The sequence below is a fragment of the Semicossyphus pulcher genome, unplaced genomic scaffold (assembly GCF_022749685.1).
Source record: "Semicossyphus pulcher isolate SPU_LCO1_2020_fin unplaced genomic scaffold, fSemPul1.0.p SCAF_7, whole genome shotgun sequence".
Taxonomy (NCBI): Eukaryota; Metazoa; Chordata; class Actinopteri; order Labriformes; family Labridae; genus Semicossyphus; species Semicossyphus pulcher.
The window spans coordinates 26,744,653-26,760,330 of NW_027211748.1; the positions used below are offsets into that span (position 1 = coordinate 26,744,653).

The 15,678-nt window shown below is 43.0% G+C and overlaps 1 protein-coding gene across 1 annotated transcript in view; it reads left to right on the forward strand.

Annotated features, from left to right (window-relative positions):
• The window catches only part of LOC138611799 (receptor-type tyrosine-protein phosphatase N2-like), a 199,014-nt gene that overhangs the window by 91,786 nt on the left and 91,550 nt on the right, over positions 1–15,678 (forward strand). Inside the window, exon 10 of the mRNA XM_069685040.1 lies at positions 2,004–2,068. Within this exon, the coding sequence (XP_069541141.1) occupies positions 2,004–2,068 (65 nt within the window). The remainder of the gene's footprint in view (positions 1–2,003; positions 2,069–15,678) is intronic.

The window sequence follows — 15,678 nt, forward strand, 5'->3', positions numbered from 1 at the left end:
ACAAAAATCACAGTTTAGTACGCGAAACAATCATAAAAGTAGCACAGCTATTGGGCTGTTTACATCCAGCATGAGGTGATTAGCAGCTCCTGAGTGTTGACTTTCAGTAGTTGTCTATTTTAAGCAGGGCTAGTTTATTGCAGAGGGGGAGGATCTATTCTGGTGGCTGATAAGTTCTTTAATACAACGACTATGACTAGCACTGCATTAGCTTTTTTTTTGCCTTTATCAGTGGGGAGTCGAGAGTGGGGGCTGACATGCACCAGATGACTGGCAGACCGGGAGACGAACCTGCGATCAATGCAACAAGGACTGTGGCCTCCCTGCATGGGGCGCCTGCTCTACCAACTGAGCTGAACCAGCGCCCCTGCAGTGCCATCTTTTGGCACTGATTTCATAGCTTTGGAAACGAGCTATCTCTCATCTCAGCTAAACCGCATGTGCCTGTGAAACTGTTACGAGTGACCTGGAAGTATTTCTTAACTCGACATTCGTTGACCACTTTCTGGATAGCAGTGCTTCTGTTTCTTTCTCTGAATCTTACGACTCAAACATCAAGGGCTTAACTACATGCTTGGTGTCACATGCACCATTGTTGTTAGCATAGCCAGCCAGATGTCAATCAAATTGTGATCAGCCACGCCTCCACGGTCTTGAGAAATGGCCTTGACAGCAGAGTGAGTTGGTTTTGTACTGGGTTTTCTAAAAGTTATGAATGTTGATTTTTACTTGTATTTTGTGGATGCTTAAAGAGACTCTTAACTAATTTGCATTTTCACTATTTCAGCCAAGTTTACAGAGCCTTTAAGGTCAGCGGCTGTGGTTGCACAACACATGGGAACATGGCGAATTATGCTCTGACAGATTGAAAACAGATTCTAAAAGCTGTTAGTGAATTTAGCAGACTATAGCAGAGTCAGCTATTTGCATATCCTTCATCTGCCTGGTGTGTCAACAAAGGAGACTGGCTCTCTGTCTCCACATCGGTGTATTCAGATGCAAAGTAAAGTGAATGTAATTATGTATCCTTTCTTTTTTTTCTCCATAACATTTTGTTCTGGCTTTAATATGTGCTCCGCCGTGTATTTCAATTGCAGCCCTTCATTTGTTTCCCTTTAAGGTGATGAAAAAAGAGAGCTCTGTGCACGCTTTAATTCTATTTGCGTGGAAATTTGTTGTAATACTTGCCTGGCGGCGGGTCAGGTGAAAAATTCATATTCATAAAGGCAAGATATGCAACAGTAATAGCTCATTTGGTTCTGTAACAGCAGCATTTATTGCAGAGCCCTGCAGAGGTGTCGTGGGCTTAATTCAGCAAATGTTCATGTCTGGGGCGTGTTCAAATGACATCACCACCTGTTTGCTAAAATCCAAGTTTCTCCGATCTTACAGCTCGAATATTAATATGTTCAAATTGTTTCTACACCTCCTGACGGTCAAACACTTTACATTCAGGATGCTTTATCTGTAAGTTTTAAATCCAAAATGCATTTCCGAGGAGTTGGGATCAATGGAGTTCTGGTTCGGCTGTGTATACGTTGTGTTTTTAAAGCTCAGGGGAAAGGAGGAAACATTGATTTTCTGTGAATCAGTCAAGCACAGAGTTTTAAAGCTGGTTTGGTGGAAGTCGTTCTATTGATTAATAGCAGCGTCTGTGCACACATGGATGCAGACTGCACATTATTGAGGACATCGGGGATTAATCCAACTTTAAAGTTTATTCAGTTTAAACTGTATATACAGAGTCAGAGTACAGTGCTGTAGATTGTGTTAGAAAGTCATAGCTGTGTTCCTGTGTTATTAATATCTAATACATTGAACTGTGGAGATGATTGTTCAGCTGATTTAGTTTAATAAATCAATGATGCTTGTTTTTGAACACACAGGCTCCATCCATCCATCCATCCATCCGTCCGTCTGTCCATCCGTCCGTCCGTCCGTCCATCCACGTTTTCCAGCTGATAAATGATGTTTTCTTCCTCTCTGTTCTTCTCTTTCTGTAGTTCAGCAGAAAGCTGCTCTGGAGAAGGAGGCCAAGCTCAGCATCCTGGAGGCCGGGGTGACCGATGTGAGTACATCAGTTTACACTCTGCTGAAGGGATTTCAACCACTCAGCCATGAGAGCTACGTCCATGCTGCTGTTTTTATTTAAAAGAGTAATCTTTAAAGAGAACTATCTTTGTCCAGTCAATGTTTTAGCACCAATCTTTGCCTATACTAACACGCCTGAAAATCACATGACCATTCACATACACTGTGTTGCTGTAAGCAACCAAATTAACCACTGGTTGGGCGCAACAACACAGCTGGACATACTGGAACTGCTCAAATAATAGCTTGCCTCCTGTGCATGCAGGCAGCATTTAACTGAAAAACAGGAGCTAGCAGAGACAACAAGGTCAACGGCCCCTGTCATGTTATAACTGATACAACCCAACCAGCAAACAAGAAGTGTCTGCTTCATTGTTTTCAAAAGTCTCAGTCGCCACTTTTTTTTTTTTGCCTTTTATGCCTTTAACAGGGCTGCACAGTGGTGCAATGGTGCTGTTACCTCGCAGCTAGAAGGTCACTGGTTCAAACCCTGGTTTGGACCAAGTGGGCCTTTCTGGGCGGAGTTTGCATGTTCTCCTCTTGCATGCGTGGGTTCTCTCCGGGGTCTCACACAGTCCAAAGACATGCTCATTAGGTTCATTGGTGACTCTAAATTTCCCGTAGGTGTTGGTGTGAGTGTGAAAGGTTGTTTGTCTCTGTGTGTCGGCCCTGTGATTGACTGCCGACCAGTCCGGGGTGTGCCCCACCTTTCGCCCCAATGACAGCTGGAATAGGCTCCAGCCCCCCCGTGTCCCTGAATAGGATAAGCGGTATAGATAATGGATGGATGGATGCCTTTAATAAAGAGAGTGGACGGTGGATTGTGTCTGAAACAGGGGAAGAGAGAGTTGGGAAGACACAGCATATGGGGGCCGAGGGTGGGAGTCGAACCTGGGGCCGCAGCATCGAGGACCGCAGCCTCTGTACATGGGATGTGCGATTTGAATGCTGAGCTTAAAAAGCAAAGTAAAGCCTTAAGAACAAAACACAGGACTGAGGATGCAGCCTAAGTGAGGTCCTACACTGCTGTTGGGTTAGGTCAGGCTTCTGTGCTGGAGACTCTTCTTGAGGATTTGGTTGTCAACAGAAGCACTGTGTTGAAAAGGGAACGGGACAATCACATACAATCCTGCAAAGACGACATCTTCATGAAGCCTAGCATGGTTGGTTGCATTTCACAAGAAAACACATATCCATGTATCAGTTTATACTCACCTTTTACTGTATGCTGTGCTTTTTTATAATTGTGTAAATCAATGGATAACAATGGAAATAAGTGCGGAGCATCTCAAGAAGAAGATCTAAACATTTCTGATGTTTGATGCCCACTCCATCATCCCCGCCGCCTCTCCCTGTATCTCTCAGCCTCTCTCCCCTTTTGGTTTTCATCTCTCAGCATTGCTATTCTCCACCATCTCTGCGGGAAATAGACTGCTGAGTGTCTGCACTCGCCTATTGATTCAAGAGTTAGTCTGCACCGATGACGGCACGCCATTCACCACGCTTATCAAAGTGGCAGCAGCGAGGTCTGAGAGAGAAACGGTTGGAAAAGAAGAGAGCAGGGTAGAAAGGAGAAGTTGAGCGGGTGGAGGAGGAGGAGGAGGAGGAGGAGGAGGAGGAGGGGTGAAATGGAGGGTCCATCGTGGTGATCAATACTTAGCTGCAAACAGGAGCCAATTATGGCCAATCGAAGCTCTGTTGTAAGAAAGAGGCAGGGAGAGAAGCAGAGAAAAATCCCTCCATCACAGGCTGCCAGATAGAGAAATAGCAAAAAGCTGTGGGCGAGTCGCAACCTGCAACAAAACATCCATCATCACCACATGCGGTGTTTATTATAGTTTTATCATACGCTGTAAAATAAGAATATTAGCATACTACATCACAGCTGACAGGTTAAAAATACAAAAAAGAAAAGTTAGTTTCTCAAAAGTGCAGAGGAGAGGGAGGATTTGTTTTCTTGCTGACGTCCGAGCTCGACTCTGGGAGCTGGTTTTTAACAAGCCTGCAGGTTTGACTGTTGTGCTTATTCGTCAGGCAGTTTTTCTTTTTTCAGTGATTCTATGAAAGAAGATAACATGAAAGTTTATTGATCCCTGTGGGGAAATTAAGTTGTTGCAGCAGCAAGGGATAATGGGAAAAAATAGCAAGCAATAAAACCAATAAAGACAAAACAGTCGAACAGTTAAAAAGAACGTAAATTATTGTGGGGCTGTAGAAGTTTATGCACCTGATATTCCAACATTCGAAGTGCAATGGGGATGCTGGATCCACATCAAAGAGTATATCAATGCGTCTTCTTTATCTGTGGGAAATAGGGTTTTTTTTAATCGGCTTTTTTCCAACATGTTTCAAGAACCCAAAGGTCAAATTGTTTTAGCCTTGATTTAAAATTTGGGGGCACTTAGTAGCTGTGTCTCAACTCCCGAGCTGCATCCTTCGAAGGACTGAAGTGAGACGGTCTGGTCTACGGAGGATTTACTGTTTGTGTCACCAGTTGTTCCCGCCCTTACCCTTGCGTCACAAAGCTCCGCTCCTGTCGCCGAGCAACAGGTAGCTAGCTGGATAACGAGCTAGCATAACTATCGATTATTTTCAAGATAAATTTACGTTTCTTAATACGTTTCTTAAGAATTGTATCGCCAGCTATTCGATCGAGTTGAAACCATTATTCTGCTTGAGAGTCCACCATCTCGTTTCAACTGGCACGCAATGAATCTTGGGATACGTTGGGCCACAAAGGATGCACCCGACAGATCCTTCGTGTACCAGGAAAAGGAAGACGCTTTTGTCGAACGCATTTGTCGGACAGCCTTCGACGCTGCCTTGAAATACATCCTTCGAGGGGTGCAGCCCCTGAATTGGGACACAGCTATTGTCTCTGTCTATTTACATGTGAAGCTAAAACTTGGTTACAGACAACATGCTCTATGCTCTACTGCCTGTTAGAGGAATCCTCTCCCAGGGTTTTCATATTTGCAGGTCAAGCTTCTTTGGCACTGACAAAGTGAGTCTTTAATACCAAAAGCTACATTTGAAAGACAAAGCGGCATTACAGACAAACTTATATATATATATATATATATATATAAAGTAAAGTGCAGTAACAGCTGTACATCCAGGGAGGCCTGTCCAGAAATAGCCAACTAGTGGGGGAATCTTCTCTAGTATTTGTATCAGTTGACCATAAAGACTCTGAAGTCAATTCTGTGTATAAGACAGATATGTTTCATTTTCCATGTAAAGGCGAGAATCCAGGCAGACGATACAGTATAAAAGGTTCAGTCCCTGCAGCAGCCAAAGTGTCGTCCTTCAGCAGCATTGATGTCTAGCCAAAATGTCTGAGTGAGTCAGCCCGTCTCCTGCTGTTCATTCTTTCTGGGTCATTCAAGATTCGTGACCACATTTCCAAATTTCTTAAGGATTGTGTTTCTGAGAAATTGAGGCAGTAATTCACCATTTCCTCCTTTGCTGCCTTTTCTTGGTTCTCTGGAAGCTTCAGTAAGCATATCGATCGGTGCGTTAAATGGTGCTTTTCCAAGACAAAGTGCAGGTGATTTAATAAACAAGGAGGACACTTGATTAAATCAGAGACAGTTTATCATCTGAAAACAGTTTTAACCCAAACTTGTAGAAGGTTCAACATTGGTTTAACAATCAATTTTTTCAATTGGCCTAAGAGGACATCCATACATTTGATTTATTCTGTTTTCTGGTGATGACGAGTCATTTCAGTTGTTTTCTCGAGATCTCGACTAATTTATTGCGTTATCTCGAGATAACAACGCTGCACCACCGTAGCGTCGGATGATCATAACTCGTATCTCAAAAGCACAAAACAAACATAGAAACCGGCTTAACTTACCTCGTTAGTGTGGAAAATGGCAGCATGGCATTATAACGAGATAAATAAGTCGAGATCTCAAGAAAACAACTGAAAATTAACTAATTATTACAGGAAAACGGAGCAAATAAAATGTATGGACGCATGTCCGCTTAGGGCACACTCATTCATACTAGACCTTTAGTGTTTTTAAACCTGGACCCATTTATACATATTTTTGGAATAAAAATGACTAATAGATACTTAAGTTAAACAAACAAGATATCCTTTCTGAAATGTTGCGAGACACCTGATACAAATCTAAGCATGTCAGTGGTTAAAAACAGGTACTTTTAGGCCATGTCTACACGTACACAGGTATTATTTAAAACACTGTTTTTGCCTCCTTCGTTTAAAAAAAAAACCCCGTCCACATAAACACAGTTATAAAAACCCCCCTGTTCAAACGAAAACGCAAAAACAAAGAAGAAGAAGAAGAAGAATCGCGGCCAATCAAAAGTCTGAAAACATTTATCGCAACGCCTTTGTTCCTCAATATAGTAGACTAAACGGTACATATATGCGTAAAGATGTAAAAAGGCCTGTTAAGCATCACTGTCCGTCATTTTGCAAGGAATGTCGCCTCATGTGTGACGCCTCACAAAGCAGATAACGGCGCACAGCCTGGCGTCACGAGCCAAAAACGCCGTTTACCCCGTCTACACGTCTCCATGGAAACTGAGTTTCTAAAAGTGCTCACCCTGGCCGGAGTTTTACAAATAATCAGTTTTCAGTGACCTAAAACGGCGTTTGTGTGGACGAAAGGCCAAAACGCAGAGAAAAACCTACGATTTGAAAAATACCCGTGTTCGTGTGGACACGGCCTCAGTAGCTAACTGAAACAACTTTTTGTACCTATTTGTAACTTACAACCAAAAATAAGTAAAAGAAAATAGGGCCCATGTTTAAAGGTAGTATTACTCTTTACAAGTACTTTTATATCTGCAGTGTAGCAAAGAAGGTGACGTGGCAACAATCGTTCATTTCAAATGTGTTAAAGTAGAATTAATGGCAGAGCTAATCGGTTGCATTGCATTGGATTGTAGAGGTGTGCCTAATCAAGTGGTGGCTGAGTGTATATTCCAATGACATTAAATGATAAACAGTCCATTTCTTTCCCAGCGGTGCGTTTGTTGGACGAGGAGATAAACTATGATGTTTGGTTTTATTGCTCGCAGTGACTCCACAGTAGCTTTGATAGATTACAAGCCTTCATTAAAATCTCAATCATGCTCATTCAAGTCCTTCATAGCGGCTCGTACGACACACTGCTGCTCGTTAAATGACTTCAGGCTCTCTCCATTTTCCTCCAGTCTGACCGCCGCTACCTCTCGTGGCTTCACCATTGAACACAGAGAACACATCACTGTTGTTTCCACACTTAGACTTGCGTCCAATTAAGAGAATGTGTGTGTGTGTGTGTGTGCTGGGAGGGAGGCTGGAGATAAGGTTGCCGTGGCAGCAACCAGATTATAATTGTCCTGGAGTGGCACTAATCCCCCTCCAACCCGGCCAGCTCGTTTTGTTCACTGCAAATCAAGGAGCTTCCAATCTGTCTGAGAGAACGGTTTCACAAATAGAGGGAGGCAGGGAGGAGGGAAGGAGCTAATGAAACAAAAACACAACAATGGTAGATGGTCCCTTCCATCATCAGTTAACACACTCACGCTGTTAGAATACAAAGCAGGCAACCAACACTCATATGTACACAAAAAATACTTGCTTGTGGCCTCCGATCTCTAAAAGTATGACATGTTACAGCAGCTGATTTGAGCCGGAGAGGAGGGAGCTCGCCAGCTGGTGCAAATTTTGGTGGGATTGGGTAGTTAGTAATCTTAGACCTTTTTCCCACCGAAATTAGCACATTGACGCAGGTTTTTCAGACCCGGGAAGACCCACGTATGGCTGCCGATTGTCTCTTTTCCCATTGCCAGTGAAGTATACTCCTGTCGGTCTCTTTTCTGCTGTGTCACCATCTGACGTCACAAATGTGTCAGAAACAGGGTTAAACAGTGAAGATGTTACGGTGGTAAGGCCTTTATTGTATTACTCATTCAGTCTGTTTATCAAACACGGTGACGACAAATTTGGAATGATGTTCGAGCGCTGCTCGGACGGAGACGGGCAGAATTTGTAGCTGAGATGACGAGGAGTCGCAGAAGTTACAGACGGAGCATAGCATCGCGTCGGAAATTAACGTGTCGACACAGGTTTTGTGTTCCCATCAACGCCGATCGGAGCCGAGGCGATAATTACCCGGGTCTACTGCACATTTGACCCGTGTCTGAATGCAGATTGTAACCGTTCCCATTAAGCAAAAAAGTCTCACGGTGTTAACGTGTTTTTTGACCAATGGGAAAGAGGCTTTAATCACCCTTACAGATGCGTTGGTGGAAATTAACCTTAAATGTTGTCTATTTTTGTACAAAAGGGTCATACTTAAGGGCTGGATAGAGATGCTGACTTAAGCTGATTTAAGTCACTTTTCTTAAAACTCAAAATCTCAAAAAGTTGCTTCCTATAGTATGAATAATTACAGCCTCTAACCTTAGACTCTTGAGCTCCCAATCTTAGATAAGTATGCTGTCTTTTCCTGTAATCTCAGCCATCCTAACTAAAGCTGTTGTACTTGTTTAAACATGACTGTAAGCTCGTCTTTTCATACAACAAACCGATTCAAACCGTCTCTCCAAGTTGTGCTTTTGTCACATTATCCAGCGCACGGTATGGAGGAATGTAATCTCCACATAATCCCTATCTACAGCACATAATCTGGATTTTCGAGTTCATACTCATTTCACAATATTGCAGGAGATGTTGTTGAATAGAGCAGCGTTGCTTGTTGTCTGGCTCTCCCCACTGAACCACAATGAACGGCTTTCATAATGGCCTCACTGAGAATATACTCCTGTCTGTGGTTCGTGTGGTTGGAGGAGAGCAGAGTGATAGCATCGCTCGTAATGACACAGTATTGTTGTTTGCTGCCTGCCCAGGTGCCTGAAAACAGAGCTGCGTTTGAAGGGGAATATTCATGAGACACCACACACACACACACAAACACACACACACACACAAACACACACACACACACACACACAAACACACACACACATTGGATCAAGGTTGCCTGTTCACCATGGTGCCGTGTTCCACCTGTAATTTTCATCACAAAGAGCAAAATAAATCATAAAGAGATCAAAACAATGCTGTGTGTGTGAACTTGTATACATACGTGCATCGACTATATACCCGCACGTGTGAGCATAACAATGCACCTGATTGTGTGTGTCTACGTGTGTGTGTGTGTGTGTGTGTGTGTGTCATACATCCATCTGCATCTCCTGCCATAGATATTCAAATGTCTCCATGTGAAAAATTGAATCGAGAGGCTGTTGAAGTGCAGGCTCTTCTTTTCTCTACGGACCAGACACGGCGCCCAAGTGGCCTTTGATATGGTAATGACAGCCCACGGCGGGGGCCCTTAGGGCAAGATGCATGCTGGGATACATCCCAGGTGTCAGTCAACGTGTTGGGTCCACCTGATTTCAAAGGACAGATTTCTAACCCACAGAAATGACCAAGGTGTCCGACTTCTGCCATGGTGGTCGATTCTGGACGTGCTGTGTAACGCATTTACACATTTCAATTAAATTTGGTTTCAGGCTTTTTTTTAAATGTAAGCTATTAAAATGACAGATAAGAGGTATTGTGCAGCCTTAAAGCCACTGGAAACCCAAATCCATGATGGCCTCCTGTTCAGCTCACTGAAGGAAAATTAAGTTTCGTAATAAATTGGCGCCAGCTGAAGCTTCAGATATTCTTATTTAGAATTTCAAGACAAATTTCCAGAGGCTTTAAGGCCCGAACCTTAAGTTTGGTAGTATTTGTAGGTAATCAAACCCGCATTTCTTGATGCTCCAATGAAAACTACAGGCATCAGATTTGAAAGGCCAACCCAGGACCAGCAGCATTATGGGACATTTCCACTAATTCTATATAAATATGCCCACATTTATATGCTTATCAGATTTCCCCCATTACTTTTCTGTACAATAAAAACACATTTGGTTGCTGGGTCATCATTTGACGCTCCAAATGGAAACAAGATTGGCGTGGACCACAGAAGAAGAAGGGTTTTAATGCTTGTGCTATAGTGGTCACAGTTTGCGTCAGTATTGTGCTTTCATTAGAGTGCACTGAGAAGTGATTGTTGTCTACCTTGACTGAGGCTCCGACCTGACTGCAGCTGCAGATAAACCCTTTTTTTTAGTGTTTTTATTTAAAGCTAGTACTGCACTTCTGTAGGACCATCAAGTGTCCGTCATTCCACCTGTCACTAGTATAGTTTAATGTACCAGCTTGAACCTTAACAGCATAAAAACCAACAGAAATACAACAGGTGTGACAGAAGAGGTTGTGAAACCAAAGGCATATACAATGAACCATCAACCATTGACTTCACAGGAGATTTCCAGGGAGATTTTTCCACCATAAGCGTTTTCAGTGATAATGTTTCAAACAAATGAAACATCTGCACAGACAATAATGGCAGACAGCTTTTACAGTACAAAATAACTGTTATGTTTGTAAAGAAATTGCTTGAGGTCAACATGTCTCTTCCCATTTGTTGATCTTTGTTGGAATGGAAACACTTCCCTGCTTCCCCATTTCCTTCTTGGGAGAAACACGTTTGCAGAAAAACTAATTCAACATCTCAAATCACAAAAGAAAGTCCCGATATAGATGTAGGAAATGAAGTACCAGCAAAGAATGGTCCAGCATGCTTTTCAATATTTTCTGCAAATCTGCAACTGCCATGGAACAACCAAACAACCAAAGCCGAACCATGGAGGTGCTAGGTTCTACACTTTGAGTCTTTTGGAACAGCCAATTTGAGAGGAAATGACAAACTTCTGTTGTTGAGGCACTCTGAGGACACTTCAGTATTTCAGTACTTCCTCAGTAATCTACGACTGGCGTCATGGATGCTACGCTCGTGTTTTTGTACAGTCGTTGATTTCCCTCCCAAATCCATCCACCTGGGTAGTTAACATTTTAAAGTGCAGAGGAGAGCTGCTAGAGGCCGACAGTCTGCTCAATAACAGCCCTGCTGGTTTATTAGAAATCAATAGCTAAATTAATGTTGATGTAACTTATTTAAAAGGCTTCAGATGCTCACTTTAAGCACAGTGGAAAAAGGATAGTGTGTTTTTCAGCTTAGCTTCTCTGTCTTCAGCAAAGCCTCCCTCACGTCTGGTCTGTTTGTGGCAACTCTCAGACTTTACAATGACTGGATAATAGTAATTCATAGACCCATGCAGGACCACTAGCAAATAGAAAAATACAACTAGATTCCTGTTGAGATTATTTCCCATCTTTTTCCTGATGGAAAGCTTAGCTAGCATATGAGCTAACAGGCTGCGAGGGAGGTATCTCCTTCCTCTGTTTTTTTACTTAGTTAGCTCTATGTTATGGCGGCTTCCTGTTTGGTCCTGGAGAGAGTGCACATATTGTGTTTTTGGAAAAATTAACCTTGTTCAACTTTATTAATTGCGTGAGCCAAAAATTAAAACTCACAATATTATTAAACATGTGTAAGAACGTCAGCAAAACCAAATTCTGAAGTCAAGGCCCACTTACTAGATTTTTTGGAGGCCTTCACGGTAATTTTGCTGATGCAGTAAATATGTGATCGTTACTTCAACCTTATAGCTACCTCAAGTGAAGCTGAAGTTAAAATTAAAACTTCCTCCTAACAAACTCGAACAAATAGATGTTTGCCTGATGTGACGATCTGAGAAAGAGAGAGAGAGTTCTTTCTCCACTGCGCATCTGCCTTCCCAGAGTCCCTTCTCCTCCCGGTGATAGGAACAGCAGCACCCCACACTGCGTGGCATCTGCAGCTAAAGGTTTTTGTTAGCTGGGAGGTTGCCTGCTCGTCTGCCGAGCCTACCAGACACTGACAGGCAGGCTCCGAGACGCCTTTACCCAGACACGGCACTCCCCAGGTGGGCACTGAGAGGACTGTCAGGGCCCTCAGGCTCAGCCATAATTACCCCCTCCCACCACAGCAACCATTACAAGCTCCCCAGAGTGTCTGCCTCCCTCCATGGGGTAAGCAGAATGCATCAGAGGCCTGGCTGATGTACACTGCAGTCCTGCAGCTGCTGAAGCTAATGTCTGATGTGGACCGATCTGTTTATACAGCTGTGGTGTGGGAGTGTGTGCAGGCAGCATGCCTTTGGAAATGCTAAATGCATGCATGTGCATAATCACATACACTTCAGTCACACAGCGTTGTGAGCATTTACAGAAATAGACATAAACCGCAAGTGGAATCTTCACACTCCAGTCTTTTCAAACACAGCTCCGTCAATATATTGTAGCGCTGACACATTTCGTTGATAGATCATTGTGTCAGCTGACATTTCAATGATTGATGATTGATGTTTTAGTCATTTATCAAGAACAAATGCCAACCATTGGCTGGTTCCAGACTCTCTAATATGAGGGTTTGCTTCTTAAATTGCATTGGCTAACTTAGAATTTCTTGATTGGACAAAACATGAAATTTGAAGCAACAAACTTTTGCTCTGGGAACTTGTTACTGCTATTTGACTTTTATGACCAGTTTTGTCATGTGAAGCCCTTAACCCATGTCAGAGTCATTCTCACCTCCTGGAAACACTCTGGTTTAGGAGAGGGCTGGCATCTGGGTAGAGCATGCAGGAAGAGAAGGAGGGCTGGTTTGCAATGATTACTTTTTTACATTGATATAATCATCTTGTACTCCAAGGTATCTGCAATACCATCAAGAGTGGAGTAGAAGGAGTGGAAGGCACTACAGAGGGAATCAGAAAAGAGAAGCAGCTGAACTCATCAACATCACCAACACCCTCAGCGTTATCATCACGTCACGTACTGAGTTCTCTTGCATAATATAATTCAAATTCTTGCCGTGATTATTACCCACCATGTAACCACTTCACATAGTAAAAACCCATTTCCATCCTTTGCATTGGAGTTTAGGGAACTCATCATGGTGGGGGATAAATGATAACGCAACTTAAACGTTTTATTTAAATGGGACTCGATACCTCCTGTGTTGTTTGACCCATCCATCACCTCCGAGTAACATCCCATGTGGCCTTTCTACCTCACCTGACTTCCCACATGTTCCACTGCCGGAGCAGTTGCTCTGAGCTGATGTTTCCATGCATTGGTTTACATTTGGGTTAGTTGAAAGTGTCTCATGGAGATACTAATGGCATCAAAGACACCTCAAAATAAGCTCATGAATACCTGAATGTGCATGTGGCAAATGAGAACAACCCGGTTGAGTAACAAAAAAATACAACTGAAAAGTCATTGATAAATCTAACACTGCTCTACAGAATGATTGTACTGCATTTTACAAATTGTGAATTGGAAAAATTATGTCATAATGCTTCTGCATTATTTGTCCAGACGCCTCTGGTGTCAACTGACAGCTATTTTTGTTGCCTGCTCGAAGTAGACAGCAGGCCGAGCGGTTACAAACATTAGAACGTACATTTGAGGCGTTTAGCAGATGCTGTTGATCCGGAGAGATTGCCGGTGACCACAACAGCAGAATAAAGCATAAATCTGATCATAAAGGTAATAAAACACCTGCATTGCTTGAATGATGTATGACAGGTAAGGCCTATGGGGTATAATGAATATAACAGACAAATGCAGCAACATCCCCTGTGCACAGGGCACAGCAAAGCAGGATGAGGTGATATGATTTATTTGTCCAATTTGAATCCTTCAGCTTGTCTTCCAGTCTAAACCTGGTGAAACAGTAGAACAAGTGTCTGTTCCCATGTGGCCTGCCGTACCTGCCTGAGGTATTCAAAGTGGTTAAAACTTCAGCACAGCTCCAAAAAAATCCAGCTGGGAACCACCGGGACTCAAAGGTCACGCCGATATCAAACTGTTTGGCTTGTCTCTTTTGCCGTACATCGCTGCGTGAGGCTTTTGTGGCCTGAAGAAGGTAACCAAGCAGTTTGAGTCGTTGAATGTTGTGCCATGGCAACTTTACTGTACTTATTTAAAATGTATGAGTAATCGTGAATCAGGAATATTGAATACTTAGAATTCTACTCAAAATACAGGTTATATAATGTCCCTATATCATGAGGTTAATGTATGAAAATAGCATGAAAAACCCGCAGTAGCTCATTTACTTTAATATGTGTCACAAAGTTTTGTTGATAAAAATAAATTCTTCATTAAACTCTGCAACATGTTTAAAAAAACCAAACACACACTTCATTATTCGATCCTTTTAGCTTTGATTAGTGATCAACAACACCGCATGGATTGATGAAATAATTGTAGCTCATTGTTGTCGCAGCAGCAAACCTGACTTTATTTGTTCGCTTGCTCCGCACCATTTGGTTGTTGGTTGCGCATATGATGGACTGCTTATTCATAATACTGTTGTTTGTCTTCTTCCCGTTGGCTAATGTGGCTGTTCTGAATCACAGCATGAGCCGTGCAGTGAGCAATTAGCAGGAATTAATTCTCCCTTTATCATATTCCTGTTAGCGCCTGTGTTTCTGTGGTGATCACAAACAGTAGGGAGTGAATTTCTATGCAGATGATGACCGACTCACTCACCATGGAGTGACTGATTTGATCCACTATTGGAAAGGCAATCACGTTAACCAAGGATAGAAGAGGAAGGTAATACAAGCTTTAGTGTTTTGTTAGTGCTGTGTTGTTTACATTTATAATTTGTTGTGACCTCAAAAGGCCATAGAATTGCTGCGTTCCACATAACTGGGAACTCAAGAACTTCCCAGTAGAAATTCCCGACATCCGACTTTCAGTTTCAGTTGACTTTCAGAAATCTGATTCTCGTGAAGTCGGGGTAGCTGAATCTAACTCCGACTTTGACTGCCGCTCCAGAGCAATTTTTCTCGTCGGAGGTCAGAAAAACTCGAGTTCCCAGTTTTCTGGAACGCAGCAGTCGTACCAGAGAAAAGGCTGAAGTCGATGTCCAGGTGATTTAGTACAATGAACAATAAAGCCAATTTAAGTATGATGATGCTATTGTACACCGATCAGCCATAACATTATGACCACTGACAGGTTGATTGAATAACATTGCTTATCTCTTTATAATGGCACCTGTCAGTGGGTCAGGCAGCAAGTGAACATCTTGTACTTGAAGTTGATGAGTTGGAAGCTGGACAAATGGGTGAGCGTAAGGATGGGAGTGACTTTGACAAGGGCCAAAATGTGATGGCAAGATGACTGCAAAACTGCAGCTCTTGTGGGGTGTTCCCGGTCTGCAGGGGTCAGGACCTACAACAAGTGAACCTGCGACAGGGTCATGGGCGGCCAAGGCTCACTCATGCGTGTGGGGAGCGAAGGCTGAACCTTGTGGTCCGACCCATCTGAAGAGCTAGTGTAACTCAAATAGCTGAAAAAGTTAATACTGGTTCTGATAGAAGTGTGTCAGACACACAGACACACAGAGCATCACAGTTTGCTGTGTATGGGGCTGGGTAGCTACAACGGTCAGGGTGCTGACCACTGTCCACCGACGAAAGCGCCTACAATGGGCACGTGAGCATCAGAACTGGACCTCGGAGCAATGGAAGAAGGCGGCCTGGTCTGATGAATCATGTCTTCTTTTACATCATGAGGATGGCCGGGTGCGTGTGCGTCTCTTA